The following is a 19,317-nucleotide window of genomic DNA, read 5'->3' as shown; positions in this document are numbered from 1 at the left end:
TAACTCAGTGTCTGGAGAACTCAGACTATCACAATGAAATAACTCCTGAAAGCACTTGATAGCCCTAGGGCAAGGGGAACACTGGAAAGAAGGTGGGTTTATCAGAGTGGTGGTGATTCAAGGAGACCATCTGCGGAGCAGGGACCTATAAGACCTATAAAGAGCACAGGTGACCAGCTGCTGGACAGAACTCAGAGGAGGACCTGCTAACCTCAGAGCTACAAGTCAGACCTCTGAGGGTGTCAGTGACCAACTGGTGCTGGTACTTCTCAGTAAGAATGAAGGGGCTTCTAAAGAGCCAAGAAAACTGGAGTCCAAAACCAAACATGGCTACCAGAGTGCACGGCCCCAGCCAAAATGACAGTGAGAGAACTTTTAGAGCACAGGAAAGTAAACTCCCTTCTCCCCTCATCCATCATGCTAGGTTACTTCTACTGCCCCCTTAGGCACAGTTACCCTGAAGAGAACAGGAAAAACAGAAATGGGGTCTGCAGTGGCACATCCTCGAATACAAAGGTGAGAGGAGGTTTAGAACTGAGAGACATCAGCTTAAAAATGTCTCTCTGCTGTGCCTTTGCCCAGAAAATAAAGAGACAACCTCCAGGGGGAAAAAATGAAGTTTTAATATGGCTTATAACACTGAAGAGTAAGAAAGTACATGCTAGAAATCCTTTGGTGTGGTATTAATGCTTATGATCCTGATATGAAGGATCCTTAAAGGATCATTTTCTTTAAACAGTCAGGCATGCCGTAATGTTTCTCTACTATTAAAAGAAGAACTGGGGATTTGTTTAATGAGGCAGGAGACTTAGCTTTCCTCTTCTTCCCTCTCTCTTTTGTTTTTTCGCTTACAAAGTACAAGAAGGCAAAATAAAACGAAAGCAGTAAAAGGAATAAGCCACAATAATGACAGGTAACCCAACATTGGCTTTGCTTCTACCAATACTACAGGCTTCCCAGGAGGTGGCCCGCTGTCAATACTGCCTCCATGGCCCGCGTGCTTGCAGTAAGGAGGCGCCCATCCATGGTGGCAGTGGCAATGCTGTTTATTATTGCAGACTCCGTGCAGGTGGCAGGTCTCGTTAGTCTGACAGTCTCGTGGTGGATGGGTCATATTGACACACTTCTTGTGGATGCATATCTTTTCTGGACCACACACTGTGCCCTCTTTCACTTGACCAACATCAGGTATGGCCATCCCTAAATGATAATCAGTGCCCCAGCAAGTGGTGTCATTGAAGTGAAGCTGATGCACTGTAGAATGCTGGATCAGACTGGGAATCACTCGCACATTTTCACACTGCACTCTTCCACATAGAATATCAGGGGCCTCACATTTTACGTATATTAGGTCTGTGATACCACAGTGACCAAATCGATTTCCTTGGGTGTTGATTTCTTTGTAGCAACTCTGAGATGCACCCCTTGCATCTTTGCCAAAAATCTCCCTGCACTGTTTGTCATGGTTATTACATCTCCCTTTATAGCAGTAGGCATCGTCACCACAGGGAATCCCATCCTGTACATACACATCTTCTGGACACTGATGAAATGTCCCATTGCACCACTCTGGAAGGTCACATTCATTGATGTGATGTCTGCACAAAGTCCCTGATGGCATGAACTTGCAGTCTTTGCAACAAATTCCAAAAGTACAAGTAGCTCCAGGCTTCAGAGTGCAGTTCAACAGACAACAGGGATCATTTACACACTGGCGTATGGTCCCACAATCACACTCCTCTCCTTCTTCAACCACTAGGTTCCCACAGTACTGTACCCTCAAGATATTCCCTGGATATGGAGGTGAGTGAATACATAATCCACTCGTGAGAGTGTTGTCCCAATACTGGGCATAACTGCAATTGCTGAACCGAGTTGTCACCCTGTGGGAAGGATACATTATGCACCACCGAAGCCCACACACACATTGTCCAGTATCATGAGACATACCCAAATTATGACCAAGTTCATGGGACACAGTAAGTGCAAAATTATACAGACTGTCCCCTTCAAACACATCAACTCCACTGTTAAAAGGACGCTGGCATATTCCGCCGACATAGGCAACTCCAAGCTTTATGCCAAAATATTTTTTTATGAAAAGATGGGCAGTATCATGATGCAGTCGTGCATCAAGACTGAAAAACTTCCACATAGCAAAATCCTCCATAAGCTGTTCTATGTTATCGGAGGCAACTAGGTTTCTTTCACTCCAGATTTCAATCCCGGTCAAAATTACATCAACCTCCAAAGGGTAATATAAGATATCTATTAGATTGACAACATCAAATATTTCACGCTGTACTACTGTCACATTACTTTCGTAGTAAAGGAATCGAAGATGGTCCACAACTACTACCAGCTCAAGAAAGCGCAAGTGGGTCCACCAGCCCATGTAAGAGCTTTGCATCAGAGTAGAATTATATGATGCCCTCAACTGCAAATGGCGTGCTATTTCCTCTTCTGTTAACCCACATCTCATAGGTGGGAACTGTGTATCATCACTGTCTATCTTATACACCAGGTGTTCAAATGTGGCAGAAAACCTCATTGGCTCAATTTCATAAGCAAGGTCATTAATCTGTAGCATTCCTCGAAAACCTCCAGAACAAGTACTGAGGGCAACCAGGGACTCAGGGATTCCTTCCACATAACCATGATAGTAGCAGTCATCAGGAACAAAAGGCTGATCCTGGTGGAGGGCATGCTGGTCTGTATAGGTGAATACTGGGAAGGGTTTGGAGACCAAGAGCTTCTTGACCCTCATGTGGACAATGTGTCTCTGGCCCCCAAACTGCAGGCTGTAGGAGAGCCAGCCTGGACCTTTTATACCTCTGCCCCTGCCAGTCACCTTCAAGGGGATCACCAATTCTGGGGAGAAGTGCTGGGAGGGCCTTGCCTGAGAGTGGCCAGAAATGAACAGAGACATTCCTACCCAGAGTAGCAGAAGAGTGACCCTGGTGTGCACCAGGGCCTCACCCACTGCCATTATGGAGCTGTCATTATGGAGCCATCTGTCCAGGGCTGAAGAGGGCAGGGTGTGAGGCACTGCTGGTCTGGCTCCTCCCTCTGAGCTGCTTAGGGTGCAGAGCTGACTTTTATGGATCTGTGTCCTGGAAGAGGTGGACCATCAGAGTTGCAGTGCTGAAAGTGAAAATAAAGAAAAGAGCTAGGATGGGGTTGGTGGAGTAGGGAGAGTGGGAGAGAGAGAAGAAGGTGAGGTAAAAGTGATTCTTCAATTGGAATATGGCTAGAATTAATAAAATGCCCGAGATTGTCATATACATATATACATATACATACATATATGCATATATATACACTATACATACATATGCATACGTATATAGGCAGAGGGTGGGGGAAGGACAGGTTTCCAGAGGAAGAGATGAAGGAGGTTAGTCATAGATGGATAATGATTGAAACTGGATGGTGGATACAAAAAATTTATTACATATTGTTTTCCAAACATGTAAATTGACATGAAATTTTCCATATTAAAAAGACTGACATCTGACTCCCAAATTGTTCCTCTTCCCAAAAATCTACTGGTACTCTGCTATCTTCACTAAGCGTGTGGACAACCCATCCAAAACCCACCATTTTTTTTTTGTCCCTTTATTCAGACCGTGTATTCCACCTCTCCTTTCCTCCTAGCCCCATTCTGTCTGAGGTTAGCAAAGTAAGCCTTACTTAAGGGACTTATTAATTTGGGGAGGCCCCTTCAAAACAAGCCAGATTTTTATTTTATAATGCATTCTTATCTGTAGAAAAACTCTGGACATCCAAAAATGGGAAAACAGAGAACGGGCCCCTATTTCGGGGCAAGGCAAACAACTCAATTGCCCCCAAACACAGCATGCAGGCAGCAGCCTTCTCTCCACCCAGCCCAACAGCACCATGTCTTCAATCATAAGAGACTCACCTTAGATGTGTAAATATAGATTCTAGTCTATATTTTTGCATGGCTGATGAGTTAGCTGAATTCTCTAGAGAAGGCTGGATTGAGGAGCTTATACCTAGAGTCAGTTCATTAAAATGTTCAAAAGGCCACAATTCAAGTGGACTTACGCCATTCCTGTTGAAGACAAATTTTAGCTCAGGTAAAAGTTAATTTTGCTTATTCACTGACTTTCAGTTAAAAGCATCAATGATTTGTTTAATATTTGAAAGCAAAAATTAAAACAAATTTGGAGACACATTTGAGCACATACCAGTGACATGAGTATTCTACATAAGTACACAAATGGGATCACAGTAGTACGGAGTATGAGAAATAGCTTCAGCATTATAATGTTGAGAACACCTGTATCCATCTGGGTACTTTTTTTTATTATTATGTTATGTTAATCACCATACATTACATCATTAGTTTTTGATGCAGTGTTCCATGATTCATTATTTGCATATAACGTCCAGTGCTCCATGCTGGATACTTTTTTAGAACTAATGGATGGCTACTGGAAGCCAAGAATACTAGATGAATCCTCTTAGGGAAAGTATCTCTGGTGGAGGTGAAACCCTAATTACTGGATTTCTTCTCCATTTCTCTCTTCATGATGTCCCTGGTAGATGCTACAGATCTGGGAATATTAAAATGAGAGTGTGTGATTTGAAAGAGGACTATTAAAGATAAAGCATTATGAAGAGGAAAATAACCTGTATTAAGCTTTGTCAGAAATATGATGTGGTAATAACAGAAAAGTTCATTGCTGAGAATCTTGGAGCTACGCCAGTCTGTCCCCATTGCATGGCTCCAGAGAAGAGCCCTGAAGGAACAGTGCATGACCATGAATTATGTAAACTTATATCACTCCCAAGCCCTACCTTTCTACCATTACCAGCACTTCAAGCAGTGTGAGATTTTCCTCTGTGTGAATCCTTAGCTCTTCTCATTCCAGCAGCTATTTCAAATTTCTCAAAACCCCTATCTTGCCAAGTCTCCTCTCATGCTCAATCACAGCCTCAATTTCACTGTTTCTCAAACTTAGGTCACAAACCAAACAGGGTCACAAAATCGATTTAGTGAGCCACAACTAACTGAAACAACACTAAGTGTCAGGGTGCAATGGTACTATATATCAGAGAGCTTCACACAGATCAGTGTCACCTATCACCATAGAAGCTCTAGCAGAATTCCACTGACACTTCTTACGCTGATTATCAACTATTTCCCGAACTCTAAAACTAAAATTTACACTTTGTCTATGAAGCTGGAGACGGGAATCTGTACATTTTATTTCCACTGTCATTTGGCTTCCTTAAGTTTTATCAATAAGGACACAAAAGAGAGAATAAAAGGCGGAAGAGGACAAGGGACTTGTCATTATCTATTTGCCCACTGTTACTTTCTATGAACCCCAGCTCTGGTGCCTTGCTCTGGTGGTGAGAGTTGGTTACCACAGTCCCAGAACCAGCTACATCAAGCCCTAATAAAGGTATGAGTACCCAATGAACAGTGTGCCCTCCTCAGAAGTCTGATGTTCAGAGCCATTCTCTTGTACCTTGGGCAACCCACACCAGCTACCCAGTGTCCCTTTTTCAGATGTTCCAGACACACCACAAAGAACCCCGATACAAGCCCCATGTGTGTAGCACTTGTGTCTCTGAGATCTGAGTCACAATTTTGGAGGACCTTTTTCCAAGTTCCTAAGGAACCAGTACCAGCTCCTTACATGAAGTACAGCTATTAGCTCTACAGAACCCCTTTTTTGATTTCCTGTTACCAACATGACCTGAGCATGCCCTGTCTTCTACAGTCCAGATCTATGAGGCCCATTATGAAAGTATCTAATTATGATAACCCCAACCTCTTCTCTTTTTTCCCCAATCTTAGGGATAGGGCTTTTTCTTGCAACTCCATACCTCTATGTACCTCAGTGTTCTCTTTTCATCTTTTCAGTCCTCTAAAACCTTTTCAAGAATTTCTTTATATTAATTACTCCTGGTGGGTTTTTCTTTTCTGGACTAGATCTTGACAGATACAGGACTTAGTACCAAGAGTGCTGCCAAGAGAGACAGACAAAATGGGACTCCGGGATTAGTATGGGCAGGTCCATGGCTTTACACGCTACTGAACTCCTGTCCAATGGGCAATGGGCATGCAGTGGCATCACAATGAATTAAATTAACACCCAATGTTTATTATGATGAAGTGCACTATTGAAGTAAATGTCTGGGGGACGAAGGGTGATGATGACGGTTAAGTACCTCAAGGACTGTTTTACCAGAGAATTTGCACAGCGAAGCTCAAGGCTCTAAACTCTCAGCTCAGAGAGCTGATAGTGGTGGACCTAAAAGAATCCCTCATTTGTTTTAGCCACAGAGTCAGTCTTACTAAAAAAATCAAACTTTAATTGTGGAGTTACAGAATCACAATGTAAGTTGAATACATAGATTTGCCAAGATTCTAGTGGGAAAGTTAGGACATTGATTGAGAAGGGAAAAAACCTTGACACTTAAAAAGAAAAATTCCAGGTAGACTTGACTGATTCTGAGTATCTCAATCCTCCCAAGTATCCCTGAGTCTCCGTTACCAGAGAGAGAAGCCAGACTTGTGTCTGAAAAGCCCACCCACCTCGAGCTTTAGACCCTGTAATTATCTCTTCTGGGAAAGTTACCCTAAAAGGAGATATCTAGTCTCCTCAAGACATACTCCTACCATCCTTTATTGGCTCTAGATGCAAATCAGAATCTAATTCAACATGTTGCAGAGAAACAAATTCAGTATCCAAACTGAGAAGAAGGAACTTCTACTGCAAAATAATGATATTTTACTAACTTATATTGGCAAAAAAGGGGGGGAAACAAATGCTATTAATAGCAGAAAAGATAAAGTAGTTACAGAGATAAAGATATATTTAGTATGACAAAATTCAACAGAGATGGGGCACGTGGGTGGCTCAGTTGGTTAAGCATCTGCCTTTGTGGCTCAGGTCATGATCCCAGGGTCCTGGGATCGAGCCCCAAGTTGGGCTCCCTGCTCAGCAGGAAGTCTGTTTCTTGCTCTTCCTCTCCCTCTGCCCCTCTCTGTCCTTCCGCTCTGCCCCCCCACCCTTGCTCATGTTCTGTCTCTCTAACAGATAAATAAAATCTTAAAAAAAAAATTCAACAGGGATTTGTATCTATTTATTAAATAGCTTCAAAATATATAAAGAAAAAACTGAGAAATCAAAAAGGAGAAATAGAAAAATCCAAAATCTACTTGCAGATATTAACATACTTCTCTCAGCAACTGAGAAAAATCAGACAAAAAATTAATAAGGAAATAGAAGATTTAAGCAAGGTTAATCAAATTAACCTGACACATATGAAACAGTACAGTCAACAATTGAAGAACACCTATTAAGTTCAATTGCACGTGAGATATTTAGCAAAATAAATAATATCCATGTCATAAAGTTTCAACAAATGGAAAAATAAAAACTGCATAACGTATATTCCTTAACTACAGAACTTTTAAAAATTGTATAGGAAAAAGAGCTAGAAAATAGTAATTTGCTTCAAAATTAAAGAACAACCTTCTACATAGGCCATGGTCCAAATATGACCAAAATGTGTAATTAAAAATATTTTGGTGTCAATGAAAACACAACATATTAAACTTGTAGAATGCAGTTAAAGCAATGCTTACATGGAAATTTCTGGATTTCAAGGTATATATTAGAAAAGGACAGAAATTGAAAATATTTTATATAGCTAGAAAGATAACACTTAATTAAACTTTAATAGTAAATAATTTAAAAATAAAGATGGGAATACAAAACAATAAAACATAAAAAACAAATACTAAAAAGATAATAAAGTCAAGCACCAGTTCCTTATAAGGAATTGACAAACACCTAGCAATATATTTTTTTTAAGATTTATTATTTGAGGGAGAGACAGACAGTGACAGAGACAGCAAGAGAGAGCACAAGCAGGGAGGAGAGGGAGAAGCAGGCTCCTGTAGAGCAGGGAGCCAGACATGGGGCTCCATCCCAGGACCCTGGGATCATGACCTGAGCCGAAGGCAGTTGTTAACTGGCTGAGCCACCCAGGTGCCCCTATAATAGTTTCTATTATAAGATAATAATGAAAATTTAAACATGGGAATAAATTCACCAGTAAATTTGAAAATTTAAGCAACATGGGAAAATTCCTTGGAAAACCAAACTAACAAAACTGACAAACGTAATAGAAAAACATGAAGGGGTGGAAATCGGAGGGAGAGATGAACCATGAGAGACTATGGACTCTCAGAAACAAACAGGGTTTTAGAGGGGAGGGGGATGGGGGGATGGGTTAGCCCAGTGATGGGTATTAAGGAGGGTACATACTGCATGGAACACTGGGTGTTATACGAAAACAATGGATCGTGGATCACCACATCAAAAACTAATGATGTATTGTATGGTGACTAACATAACATAATAAAATTTAAAAAAATAAATAAAAGAAAAAAAAGAAAAACAAATAGTTCTACATTATGGAACTACTGAATCTATATGGACATTGAATCTATATAAAAATATAAATTAAAAACAATATACTTTTTCACCAAATCTCTGGTATAGTGGGTTCTCAAAATGTTTTTGAGGTAATACAAATGACTGGATAGTGATAAATCAGAGATATATCCTAATCAAGCCTTACTAATTAAGCTTCAACAACTGCTTCAAAAGTAGTAACCTAAGAGCAATGACTGAATGTTTGGGAATTACAGACATTTGTGCCATGATCAAAGGCTTCAAAGATACAGGGATAATGATAACCAATCACACCCATATTTAACTCACCTGTTTTGCATGTGCAAGTGTGTTGATCTTGAAGAGTTACTACTCATTTTCCTAAACTAGGCAGGGGTGATTATACTTATACCTGGTATTTCAGTTGTGATTTCTTTACTAAACAACCCAACACAGCCAAATCTATTATGTAGCTAGTTATGAAGGGTTGAAAGCAAAAGATAAATCATATGAACACTAAGATACAAAAAAGTAAACAGTGCATATGTTAACAAAAATAAATCTGATGAAAACATATTAGAAGATAAGGTGAATAGAATTGTTGGATCACTATATTGTACACTTCAACCTAATACAATGCTGTACATTAATTATACTGGAATTAAAAAAAATTTTTTGAGAGAGAGAGGGCAGGGGAGAGGCAGAGGGAGAGGGAGAGAGGGAATCTTAAACAGGCTACATGCCCAGCACAGAGCCTGACTTGGGGCTTGATCTCACGAGCCTTAGATTACAACCTGAGCCAAAATCAACAGTCAGAAAGTTAAACTGAGCCACCCAGGTGCCCCTGGAATTAAAGTTTCTTTTTAATTAAAAAAAAAGTTGACAAGGGTAGTATTGACAAAGATAAAAAGGTATTAATCAGGTAAAGAAGAATATATTTAAGAAGGACCATTCCATACTATCTTGTATGCACCTAATAGCAGAGCTTCAAAATATATGAAGCAAGAGTTAAGAGACCAAAGAGAAGAAATAAAAAATCCAGTATCATATTTGGAGATGTTTACTCAGAACAAGCAAGTAGAAAATAAGACACAGAATTAAAATGACATTAATCAAACTAACGTAATCGATACATACAGAACACTACACTCGAAAAATTGCAGGATACACATGCATTTTCAAATGCATGTAGGGCATTTACCAAAACTGATGATATTCATAGCCATATAGCAAATCTAAAAGAATACAAATTGTACAACAGATGCACTTCTGGTTTCTGCTCTGGCATGTAAAGAGCTTCAAATCATCACTCCCACCTGCACAAAAACAAAAAGGCTAAACAAACTGAAAAAAATCAATGACCTTTTTTAGGTACCTCTGACAAATGAGACCGCAGGACAGACTGGAGTGTCAGGCTAATACAGAAGATATGGATGAGCTTCTCTGAAGCAGAAGTAGCCAGAGCCAATGAGACTTTAATGGTGACTTCGGTGAATTCCTGGAGTGTCGACTAACATTATTATTAAAAACTCTTAGGGGCTTACTCCAAGGGCAGTCTATACTGTCATAAATCTAAACTCCAAAAAACCTACCAGGTACTCATAGTAAAGATCAGGAAAAAAAATCACCAAATGTTTGACCAAGAAGAGGAGAAAAGTGACTTTTGGAAATATGGTGAAGGTAACAGTAACCATCTTGAAACACACGCAGAGGGTCCTCAAAACAAAGGCCTAACCAGCAAGGGGAAAGACTTCACCAAAGCCTTATTCAACTTGAGGGAACTGAAATTACCCAACCCCAGCTCCCTCTAGCCTTCCTATGTCACCTAAGTTTGGGGGTGGGAATATAGGGGAGCTTAAATGCCACTGTGAAGTTCAGAGCCCAGGGACACAGGACCACTACTAGACTGAGACCTAATCTCAGACCAGAGAATGTTGCCCATCCTCCCATTCCTTTCACCACATCAAAAGGGCTTCTGTATAAGTGGATTGCACCTGAAAGAATTACAAAACACAGACTATTTAAGAAAGAATTTCTCAGAAAATCCTAAGACATTATGGGAGACAAAAACAAGGACACTAGAGGAAATTGAAACCTCTGACACCTGCAGCTACAGGAAAAAGTAAACACAGCTAAGCTACCGGTCAGATAAACACCAAAGGCCTATCTACCTCAGTTTTTACTGCCCAAATACATCATGTCTGGCTTTCAACAAAGAATTACAAAGCATGCTAAAAGGCAGGAAAAAACACAGTCTTATGCTGAGCGAAATAAGTCAATCAGAAAAAGACAATTATCATATGGTTTCACTCATATGTGGAATATAAGAAACAGCAGAGGATCATAGGGGAAGAAAACCATGAGAGACTCAACAACAGGAAACACACTGAGAGTTGTTGGAAGGGAGGTGGGTGGGGGGATGGGGTTGGGCATTAAGGAGGGCATATAATGTAATGAGCACTGGGTATTATATGCAACTGATGAATCACTGAACTCTACATCTGAAACTAAGGATGTACTACATGTTGGCTAATTGAGCTTTTAAAAATGTGGAAAACGACCTCAGTGCCCAATAACAAGAGTGTGACCAATATCACAAATGTTGAAAAAGGAGGAGGAAAAGATGGTGGAGGAGTAGGGGACCCTATTCTAACCAGTTCCCTGGATTGAGCTGGATATCTACCAGACCACTCTGAACACCCAAGAAATCAGCCTGAGATGTAAGAAGATAGATCTGGATCTCTACAAACTGAATATCCCAGGCGGCTGGTTTCGAGGTACGAAGTGGCGAGCCATGATTCCACGGGCAGATATAGGAAGTTAAACGGAAGGGGGAGGGAGCCGTGGGGATCCTCCACTGACGGTGAGCGATAGCCTCCCGTGCTGGGGACAGGGCACAGACTTGCAGACCAGTAGCGGTGGGGAAAGGACTCTAGGGCAGCCCCCTGGATGGAAACCTGGTGCAGCGGGGCCGCATGTGTGAACTGGGGGCAGCTGGCGGTTTTAGAAGCACAAAGAGACGTGCCCCAACCTGGAGGCAAGGACTGGGAGTACTGCTGAGGGGCACACAACCCAGGACACCACAGTTTATAGCAGCACAGACAAAAACAGAGATCGTGTGGCCTGGAGAGCTCACTGAAGAACAGACTGCGATCTCTCTGCTCTGAGGCAGAAGGTTGGAAACAATCTCTTCTGCTCTGATTCTCAGAAGAGACATGGAAAGCCGCCAGGGAAAGTCACTAGAGAACAAAAGTCCCCAAAAACCGGTTTTCACTGAGCCCATCCCCCCCCCACAGGGGTCATGGCAACTCTGCCCAAACAGGGTTGTCTGAGTAACAGCACAGCAGGCCCCACCCCCAGAAGACAGGCTGGGAGAACAAGAGGCCAACAACCCTAAGGTCCCTATAAAACAAATGCATCTTGCTTGAGCTGTGTCAATAATTTGGACTCTGTACATTCCCTCAACCACCCCTCAACAGAATGACTAGGAGGAGGAACCCCCAAAATAGGAAAGACTCAGAGACTGTGACTTCTGCCACAGATTTACAAATGGATACAGATATAACTAAGATGTCAGAAATGGACTTCAGGGTAACAGTTATGAGGACGATAGCTAGAATGGAGAAATTGATTAATGGCAACATAGAGTCTCTAGGGGCAGAAATGAAAGCTGAACTGGCAGAACTTAAAAATGCTATCAGTGAGATCCAATTTTATCTAGATAATCTAACAGCTAGGGTAAGCAAGGCAGAAGAATGAATTAGTGATCTAAAAGACCAATTGATAGAAAAGAAGGAAAAAGAAGGGGCCAGGGAGAAACAACTCAGAATCCATGAAAACAGAATTAGAGAAATAAGTGACACCGTGAAATGTTCCAATGTCAGAATTATTGGGATCCCTGAAGGGGTGGAAAGAGAGAGAAGACTAGAAGATATATTTGAGCAAACCATAGCTGAGACCTTCCATAATCTGGGGAATGAAAAAACATTCCTGTCCTAGAGGCAGAGAGGACCCCTCCCAAGATCAAGGAAAACAGTCCAATGCCCTGGCATGTAATAGTAAAACTCGCAATTCTTAAAACCAAGGAAACCATCTTAAGGGCAGTTAGGGGGAAGAGATTCCTTATCAGAATAATGTCAGACCTATCCACAGAGACCTGGCAAGCCAAAAAGGGCCGGCAAGACATATTCAGGGTACTAAATGAGAAGAACAAGCAGCCAAGAATACTTTACCTGGCAAGGCTGTCATTTAGAATGGATGGAGAGATGCAGAGCTTCCAAGACCGGCAGAAATTGAAAGAATATGTGACCACTAAGCCAGCCCTGCAAGAAATATTAAGGGGGGTTCTATAAAAGGAGAAAGACCCCAAGAGTGATATAGAACAGAAATTTACACAATCTATAGAAACAAGGACTTCACAGGCAACATGATGACAATAAATTCATATCTTTCAATAATCACTCACAATGTGAATGGCCTAAATGCTCCCATGAAACGGCACAGTGTGGCAGATTGGATAAAAACACAGGACCCATCCATATGCTGACTACAAGACACTCATTTTGAACCTAAAGATACATCCAGACTGAAAGTGAAGGGATGGAGATCCATCTTCCATGCCAACAGACCTCAAAAGAAAGCCGGGGTAGCAATTCTTATATCAGACAAATTAGATTTTAAACTAAAGACTATAGTTAGAGACACAGAAGAACACTATATCATTCTTAAAGGATCTATCCAACAAGAAGAGCTAACAATTGTAAATATCTATGCCCCCAACATGGGAGCAGCCAACTACATAAGCCAACTATTAACCAAAATAGCCATATTGATAACAATGTTAATTGTAGGAGACCTCAACACTCCACTCTCAGCAATGGACAGATCATCTAAGCAGAAAATCAACAAGGAAACAAGAGCTTTGAGTAACACATTGGACCAGATGAACCTCATAGATATATACAGGATATTCCACCCAAAAACAACAGAATACTCATTCTTCTCGAGTGTGCACAGAACTTTCTCCAGAATAGACCACATACTGGGTCACAAATCAGGTCTCAACTGATACCAAAAGACTGAGATTATTCCCTGCATATTCTCAGACCACAATGCTTTAAAACTGGAACTCAATCGCAAGAAAAAATTTGGAAGAAATTCAAACACTTGGAAGCTAAAGACCACTCGGCTCAAGAATGTTTGGGTCAACCAGGAAATCAAAGAAGAACTTAAACAATTCATGGAAACCAATGAGAACAACAACATATCAGTTCAAAACCTATGGGATACTGCAAAGGTGGTCCTAAGGGGGAAATACATAGCCATCCAAGCCTCACTCAAAAAAATAGAAAAATCCCGAATTCACCAACTAACTCTACACCTTAAAGAACTAGAGAAAAAGCAACAAATGATGCCTAAGCCACACATTAGAAGAGAAATAATTAAGATTAGAGAAGAGATCAATGAATTAGAAACCAGAAACACAGTAGATCAGATCATTGAAACTAGAACCTGGTTCTCTGAAAGAATTAATAAGATCGATAAACCACTGGCCAGACTTATCCAAAAGAAAAGAGAAAGGCCCCAAATTAATAAAATTATGAATGAAAGGGGAGAGATCACGACTAACACCAAGGAAATAAAAACAATTATTAGAAATTATTATCAACTATATGCCAATAAATTAAGCAACCTGGAAGAAATGGACGCCTTCCTGGAAACCTATAAACTGCCAAGACTGAAACAGGAAGTTGACAACCTGAATGTCAACAGAAGTTGACAACCTGAATAGGCCAATAACCAGTAACGAGATTGAAGCAGTGATCAAAAACCTCCCAAAAAACAAGAATCCAGGGCCTGATGGGATTCCCTGGGGAATTCTACCAAACATTCACAGAAGAAATAATACGTATTCTCCTGAAGATGTTTCAAAAAATAGAAACAGAAGGAAAGCTCCCAGACTCATTCTATGAGGCCAGTATTATCTTAATCGACAAACCAGGCAAAGACCCCATCAAAAAGGAGAATTTCAGACCAATATCCCTGATGAATATGGATTCCAAAATCCTCAACAAAATCCTAGCTAATAGGATCCAACAGTACATTAAAAGGATTATCCACCACGACCAAGTGGGATTTATCCCGGATGTAAGGGTGGTTCAACATTCATAAAGCAATCAGTGTGATAGAACACATTAATAAGGGGAGAGAGAAAAACCATATGGTCCTCTCAGTTGATGCAGAAAAAGCATTTGACAAAAGACAGCATCCTTTCCTGATTAAAACTCTTCAGAGTATAGGGATAGAGGGAACATTTCTCAAGTTCATAAAATCCATCTATGAAAAACCCACAGCAAATATCATCCTCAATGGGGAAAAGATGAGACTTTCCCTTAAGATCAGGAACATGTCAAGGATGTCCACTCTCGCCACTATTGTTCAACATAGTACTAGAAGTCCTAGCAACAGCAATCAGACAGCAAAAAGAAATAAAAGGTGTTCAAATTGGCAAAGAAGAAGTCAAACTCTCTATCTTCACAGATGACATGATACTTTATGTGGAAAATCCAAAAGACTCCATCCCCAAATTACTGGAACTCATACAGCAATTCAGTAGTGTGGCAGGATGCAAAATCAATGCACAGAAATCAGTTGCTTTCTTATACACTAACAATGCAACTATAGAAAGAAAAATTAGAGAATTGATTCCATTTACAATAGCACCAAAAACCATAAGATACCTCAGAATAAATCTAACCAAAGAGGTAAAGGATCTATACCTAGGAACTACAGAACAGTCAAGAAAGAAAATGAAGACACAAAAAGATGGAAAAACATTCCATGCTCATGGATCGGAAGAATAAACATTGTTAATATGTCTATGCTACCCAGAGCAATCTATACCTTCAACGCCATTCCAATCAAAATTCCAATGACATTTTTCAAAGTGCTGGAACAAACAATCCTAAAATTTGTATGGAATCAGAAAAGACCCCGAATTGCCAAGGGAATGTTGAAAAAGAAAAACAAAGCTGGGGGCATCACATTGCCTGATTTCAAGATATACTGCAAAGCTGTGATCACCAAGACAGCATGGTACTGGCACAAAAACAGACATATAGACCAATGGAACAGAATAGAGAGCCCAGATATGGACCCTCAACTCTATGGTCAACTAATCTTCAACAAAGCAGGAAAAAATACCCATGGAAAAGACAGTCTCTTCGATAAATGGTGCTGGGAAAATTGGACAGCTATATACAGAAGAATGAAACTCGACCATTCTCTTACACCATACACAAAGATAAACTCAAAATGGATGAAAGACCTCAATGTGAGACAGGAATCCATCAAAATCCTAGAGGAGAACATAGGCAGTAACCTCTTTGACATCGGCCACAGCAACTTCTTTCAAGAAACATCTCCAAAGGCAAGTGAAACAAAAGCAAATATGAACTCTTGGGACTTCATCAAGATAAAATTCCTCTGCACATCAAAGGAAACAGTCAACAAAACAAAGAGACAACCCACAGAATGGGAGAAGATATTTGCAAGTGACACTACAGACAAAGTGCTGATATCCAAGATCTATAAAGAACTTCTCAAACTCAACACCCAAAAAACAAATAATCTAGTCAAGAAATGGACAGAAGACATGAATAGACACTTCTCAAAAGAAGACATACAGATGGCTAACAGACACATGAAAAAATCTTCATCATCATTAGCCACCAGGGAAATTCAAATCAAAACCACATTGAGATACCACTTTACACCAGTTAGAATGGCAAAAATTGACAAGGCAAGAAACAACGAATGTTGGAGAGGTTGTGGAGAAAGGGGAACCCTCTTACACTGTTGGTGGGAATGCAAGTTGGTACAGCCACTTTGGAAAACAGTGTGGAGGTGCCTCAAAAAATTAAAAATAGAGATACCCTATGACCCAGCAATTGCACTACTGGATATTTGCCCCAAAGACACAGATGTAGTGAAAAGAAGGGCCATATGCACCCCAATGTTCATAGCAGCAGTGTTCGCAATAGCCAAACTGTGGAAAGAGCCGAGATGCCCTTCAACAGACGAATGGATAAAGAAGATGTGGTCCATATATACAATGGAATATTACTCAGCCATCAGAAAGGATGAATATCCAACTTTTACATCAACATGGATGGAACTGGAGGAGATTATGCTAAGTGAAATAAATCAAGCAGAGAAAGTCAATTATCCTATGGTTTCACTTATTTGTGGAACATAAGGAATAGCATGGAGGACATTAGGAGAAGGAAGGGAAAAACAAAGGGGGGGAATTAGAGGAGGAGATGAACCATGAGAGACTATGGACTCCAAGAAACAAACTGGGGGTTTTAGAGGGGAGGGGGCTGGGGGGATGGGTTAGCCTGCTGATGGGTATTTAAGGAGGGTACGTGTTATGATGAGCACTGGGTGTTATACACAAATAATGAATCATGGAACACTACATAAAAAACTAATGATGTAGGGGCACCTGGGTGGCTCAGTCATTGAGCATCTGCCTTCGGCTCAGATCATGATCCCCGGGTCCTGGGATCAAGCCCCACATCGGGCTCCCTGCTCAGCCGGGAGCCTGCTTCTCCCTCTCCCACTCCTCCTGCTTGTATTCCCTCTCTTGCTGTCTCTCTCTCTCTCTCTGTCAAATAAATAAAGAAAATCTTAAAAAAAAAAAAACTAAGATGTATTGTATGGTGACTAATATAACATAATAAAAAAAAGAAAGAAAGGGAGAAACAGAGGGCAATACAATAATAGTGGGGGACTTCAATACCCCAATTACATCAGTGGATAGATCACTAAGACAGAAAATCAATGGAGAAATATTGGGCTGAAGCTACCCATTTTACCAGATGGGTTTAACAGACAGTAACAGAATATTTCTCCAAAAACAACAGAATACACATTCTTCCCAGAGCACGTGTAACATTCTCCAGGATAAATCATATGGTAGGCACAAAATCAGTCTTAATAAATTTAAGACTGAAATCGTATCAAGCATCTTTTGCAACCATAGCTGTATGAAAGCAGAAATCAATTACAGGAAGAAAAGTGGAAAAATCACAAATATGTGGAGATTAAACAACATGCTACTGAACAACCAATGGGTCAAAGAAAAAATCAAAAGAGAAATAAAAAAATGTCTTGAGACAAATGAGAATGGAAATAAAACATGCCAAAACATATGGTATGCAGCAAAAGCAGTTCTAAGAGGAAGAGTTATAGCAATAAAATGCCTGCATTAAGAAACAAGATAAATATTGAGGCGCCTGGGTGGCTCAATTGTTTAGCATGCAACTCTTGATCTCAGCTCAGGTCTTGATCTCAGGGTCCTGAGTTCAAGCCCAGAGCCTACTTAAAAAAAAAGAAAAAAGAAACAAGGAAAATCTTTTTTTTTTTTTAAAGATTTTATTTATTTATTTGAGAGAGAGAGAAAGTGAGAGAGAGCATGAGAGGGGAGAGGGTCAGAGGGAGAAGCAGCCTCCCCACTGAGCAGGGAGCCCGATGTGGGACTCGATCCCGGGACTCCAGGATCATGACCTGAGCCGAAGGCAGTCGCTTAACCAACTGAGCCACCCAGGCGCCCGAAACAAGGAAAATCTTAAACAACCACAGTTTCCACCTCAAGGAACTAGAGAAAACAACAACAAGAAAAACAAACTAAGCCCAAAGTTAGCAGAAGGTAGGAAATATCAAAGATCAGAGCAGAAATAAGTGAAACACAAATTAAAAAGACAACAGAAAAGATCAATGGAATGAAGAGCTGGTTTTTTGAAAACATAAACAAAACAGACAAACTTTTAGCTAGCCTCACCAAGAAAAAATTAGAGGAGACATTACAACTGATACCACAGAAATACAAAGGATCGTAAGAGACTACTAAGAACAATTATATGCCAACAAATTGGACAGTCTAGAAGAAATGGATAAATTCTTAGAAATGTACAACCTGCCGACACTGAATCATGAAGAAATAGAAAATCTGAACAGACCAATTACTAGTAAGAAGATTGAATCAGTAATCAAAAACCTCCCAACAAAGAAAAGCCCAGGACCAGATGCCTTGACTGGTGAATTCTACCAAACATTTGAAGAATACCAATCCTTTTTTGGAGGTCTTCCAAAAACTGAAGAGGAAGGAACACTTCCAAACTCATTATACAAAGCCAGCGTTACCCGGTACCAAAACCAAACAAGGACACTACAAGGAAAGAAAATTACAGGTCAATAACTCTGATGAACATAGACAGAAAAGTCCTCAACAAAATATTAGCAAACTGAATTCAACAATACATTAAAAGGTTAATACACCATTATCAAGTGAGAATTATTCTGGGGTAAGTCAGACAGAGAAAGATAAATATAGTATGATCTCACTTACATGTGGATCTAAAAGAAACTCATTGATACAGAGAACAGATTGGCAGTTGCCAGAGGCAAGGGTGGGGAGTGGGTGAAATGGGTAAAGAGGATCAAAAGGTACAAACTTCCAGCTATAAGATAAAATAGTCCTGGGGATGTAACGTACAGAATAGTATCTGTAGTTAACAATATTGTGTTGCACATTTGAAAGTTGCTAAAAGGGTATATCTTAAAAGTTCTTGTCACAAGAAAAAACATTTCTAAGTATGCATTGTGAAGGATGTTAATGAAACTTACTGTAGTAATCACTTCATAATATAAGCATATATCAATTCATTATGTTGTACACTTACAACTAATGCAATGTTATAGGTCAATTACATCTCAATAAAAAAAGAAGTAATAAAGATCTTAAATCGATTATCTCAACTTCCATCTCAAAAAATGAGAAAAAGAAAAGTCAAACCCAAAGTAAACA

The 19,317-nt window shown here is 40.2% G+C and overlaps 1 protein-coding gene across 1 annotated transcript; it reads right to left on the bottom strand.

Annotated features, from left to right (window-relative positions):
- Positions 1–675: 675 nt before the first annotated feature.
- Positions 676–5,912, bottom strand: ADAM20 (ADAM metallopeptidase domain 20). The gene is made up of 3 exons (XM_027568894.1): positions 5,866–5,912; positions 3,926–4,078; positions 676–3,144 (listed from the first exon to the last, which is right to left on the bottom strand). The coding sequence occupies exon 3, from the start codon at positions 2,987–2,989 to the stop codon at positions 809–811; it is 2,181 nt and encodes a 726-aa protein (XP_027424695.1). The 5' UTR covers positions 2,990–3,144; positions 3,926–4,078; positions 5,866–5,912; the 3' UTR covers positions 676–808.
- Positions 5,913–19,317: the final 13,405 nt, after the last annotated feature.

Source organism: Zalophus californianus, chromosome 6 (assembly GCF_009762305.2).
Source record: "Zalophus californianus isolate mZalCal1 chromosome 6, mZalCal1.pri.v2, whole genome shotgun sequence".
NCBI lineage: Eukaryota > Metazoa > Chordata > Mammalia > Carnivora > Otariidae > Zalophus > Zalophus californianus.
This window is presented reverse-complemented; position numbering and strand designations above follow the sequence as displayed.

Bases quoted from the DNA above. Each gene is read 5' to 3' on its own strand.
- ADAM20 (XM_027568894.1), bottom strand. From the start codon at position 2,989: ATGGCAGTGGGTGAGGCCCTGGTGCACACCAGGGTCACTCTTCTGCTA.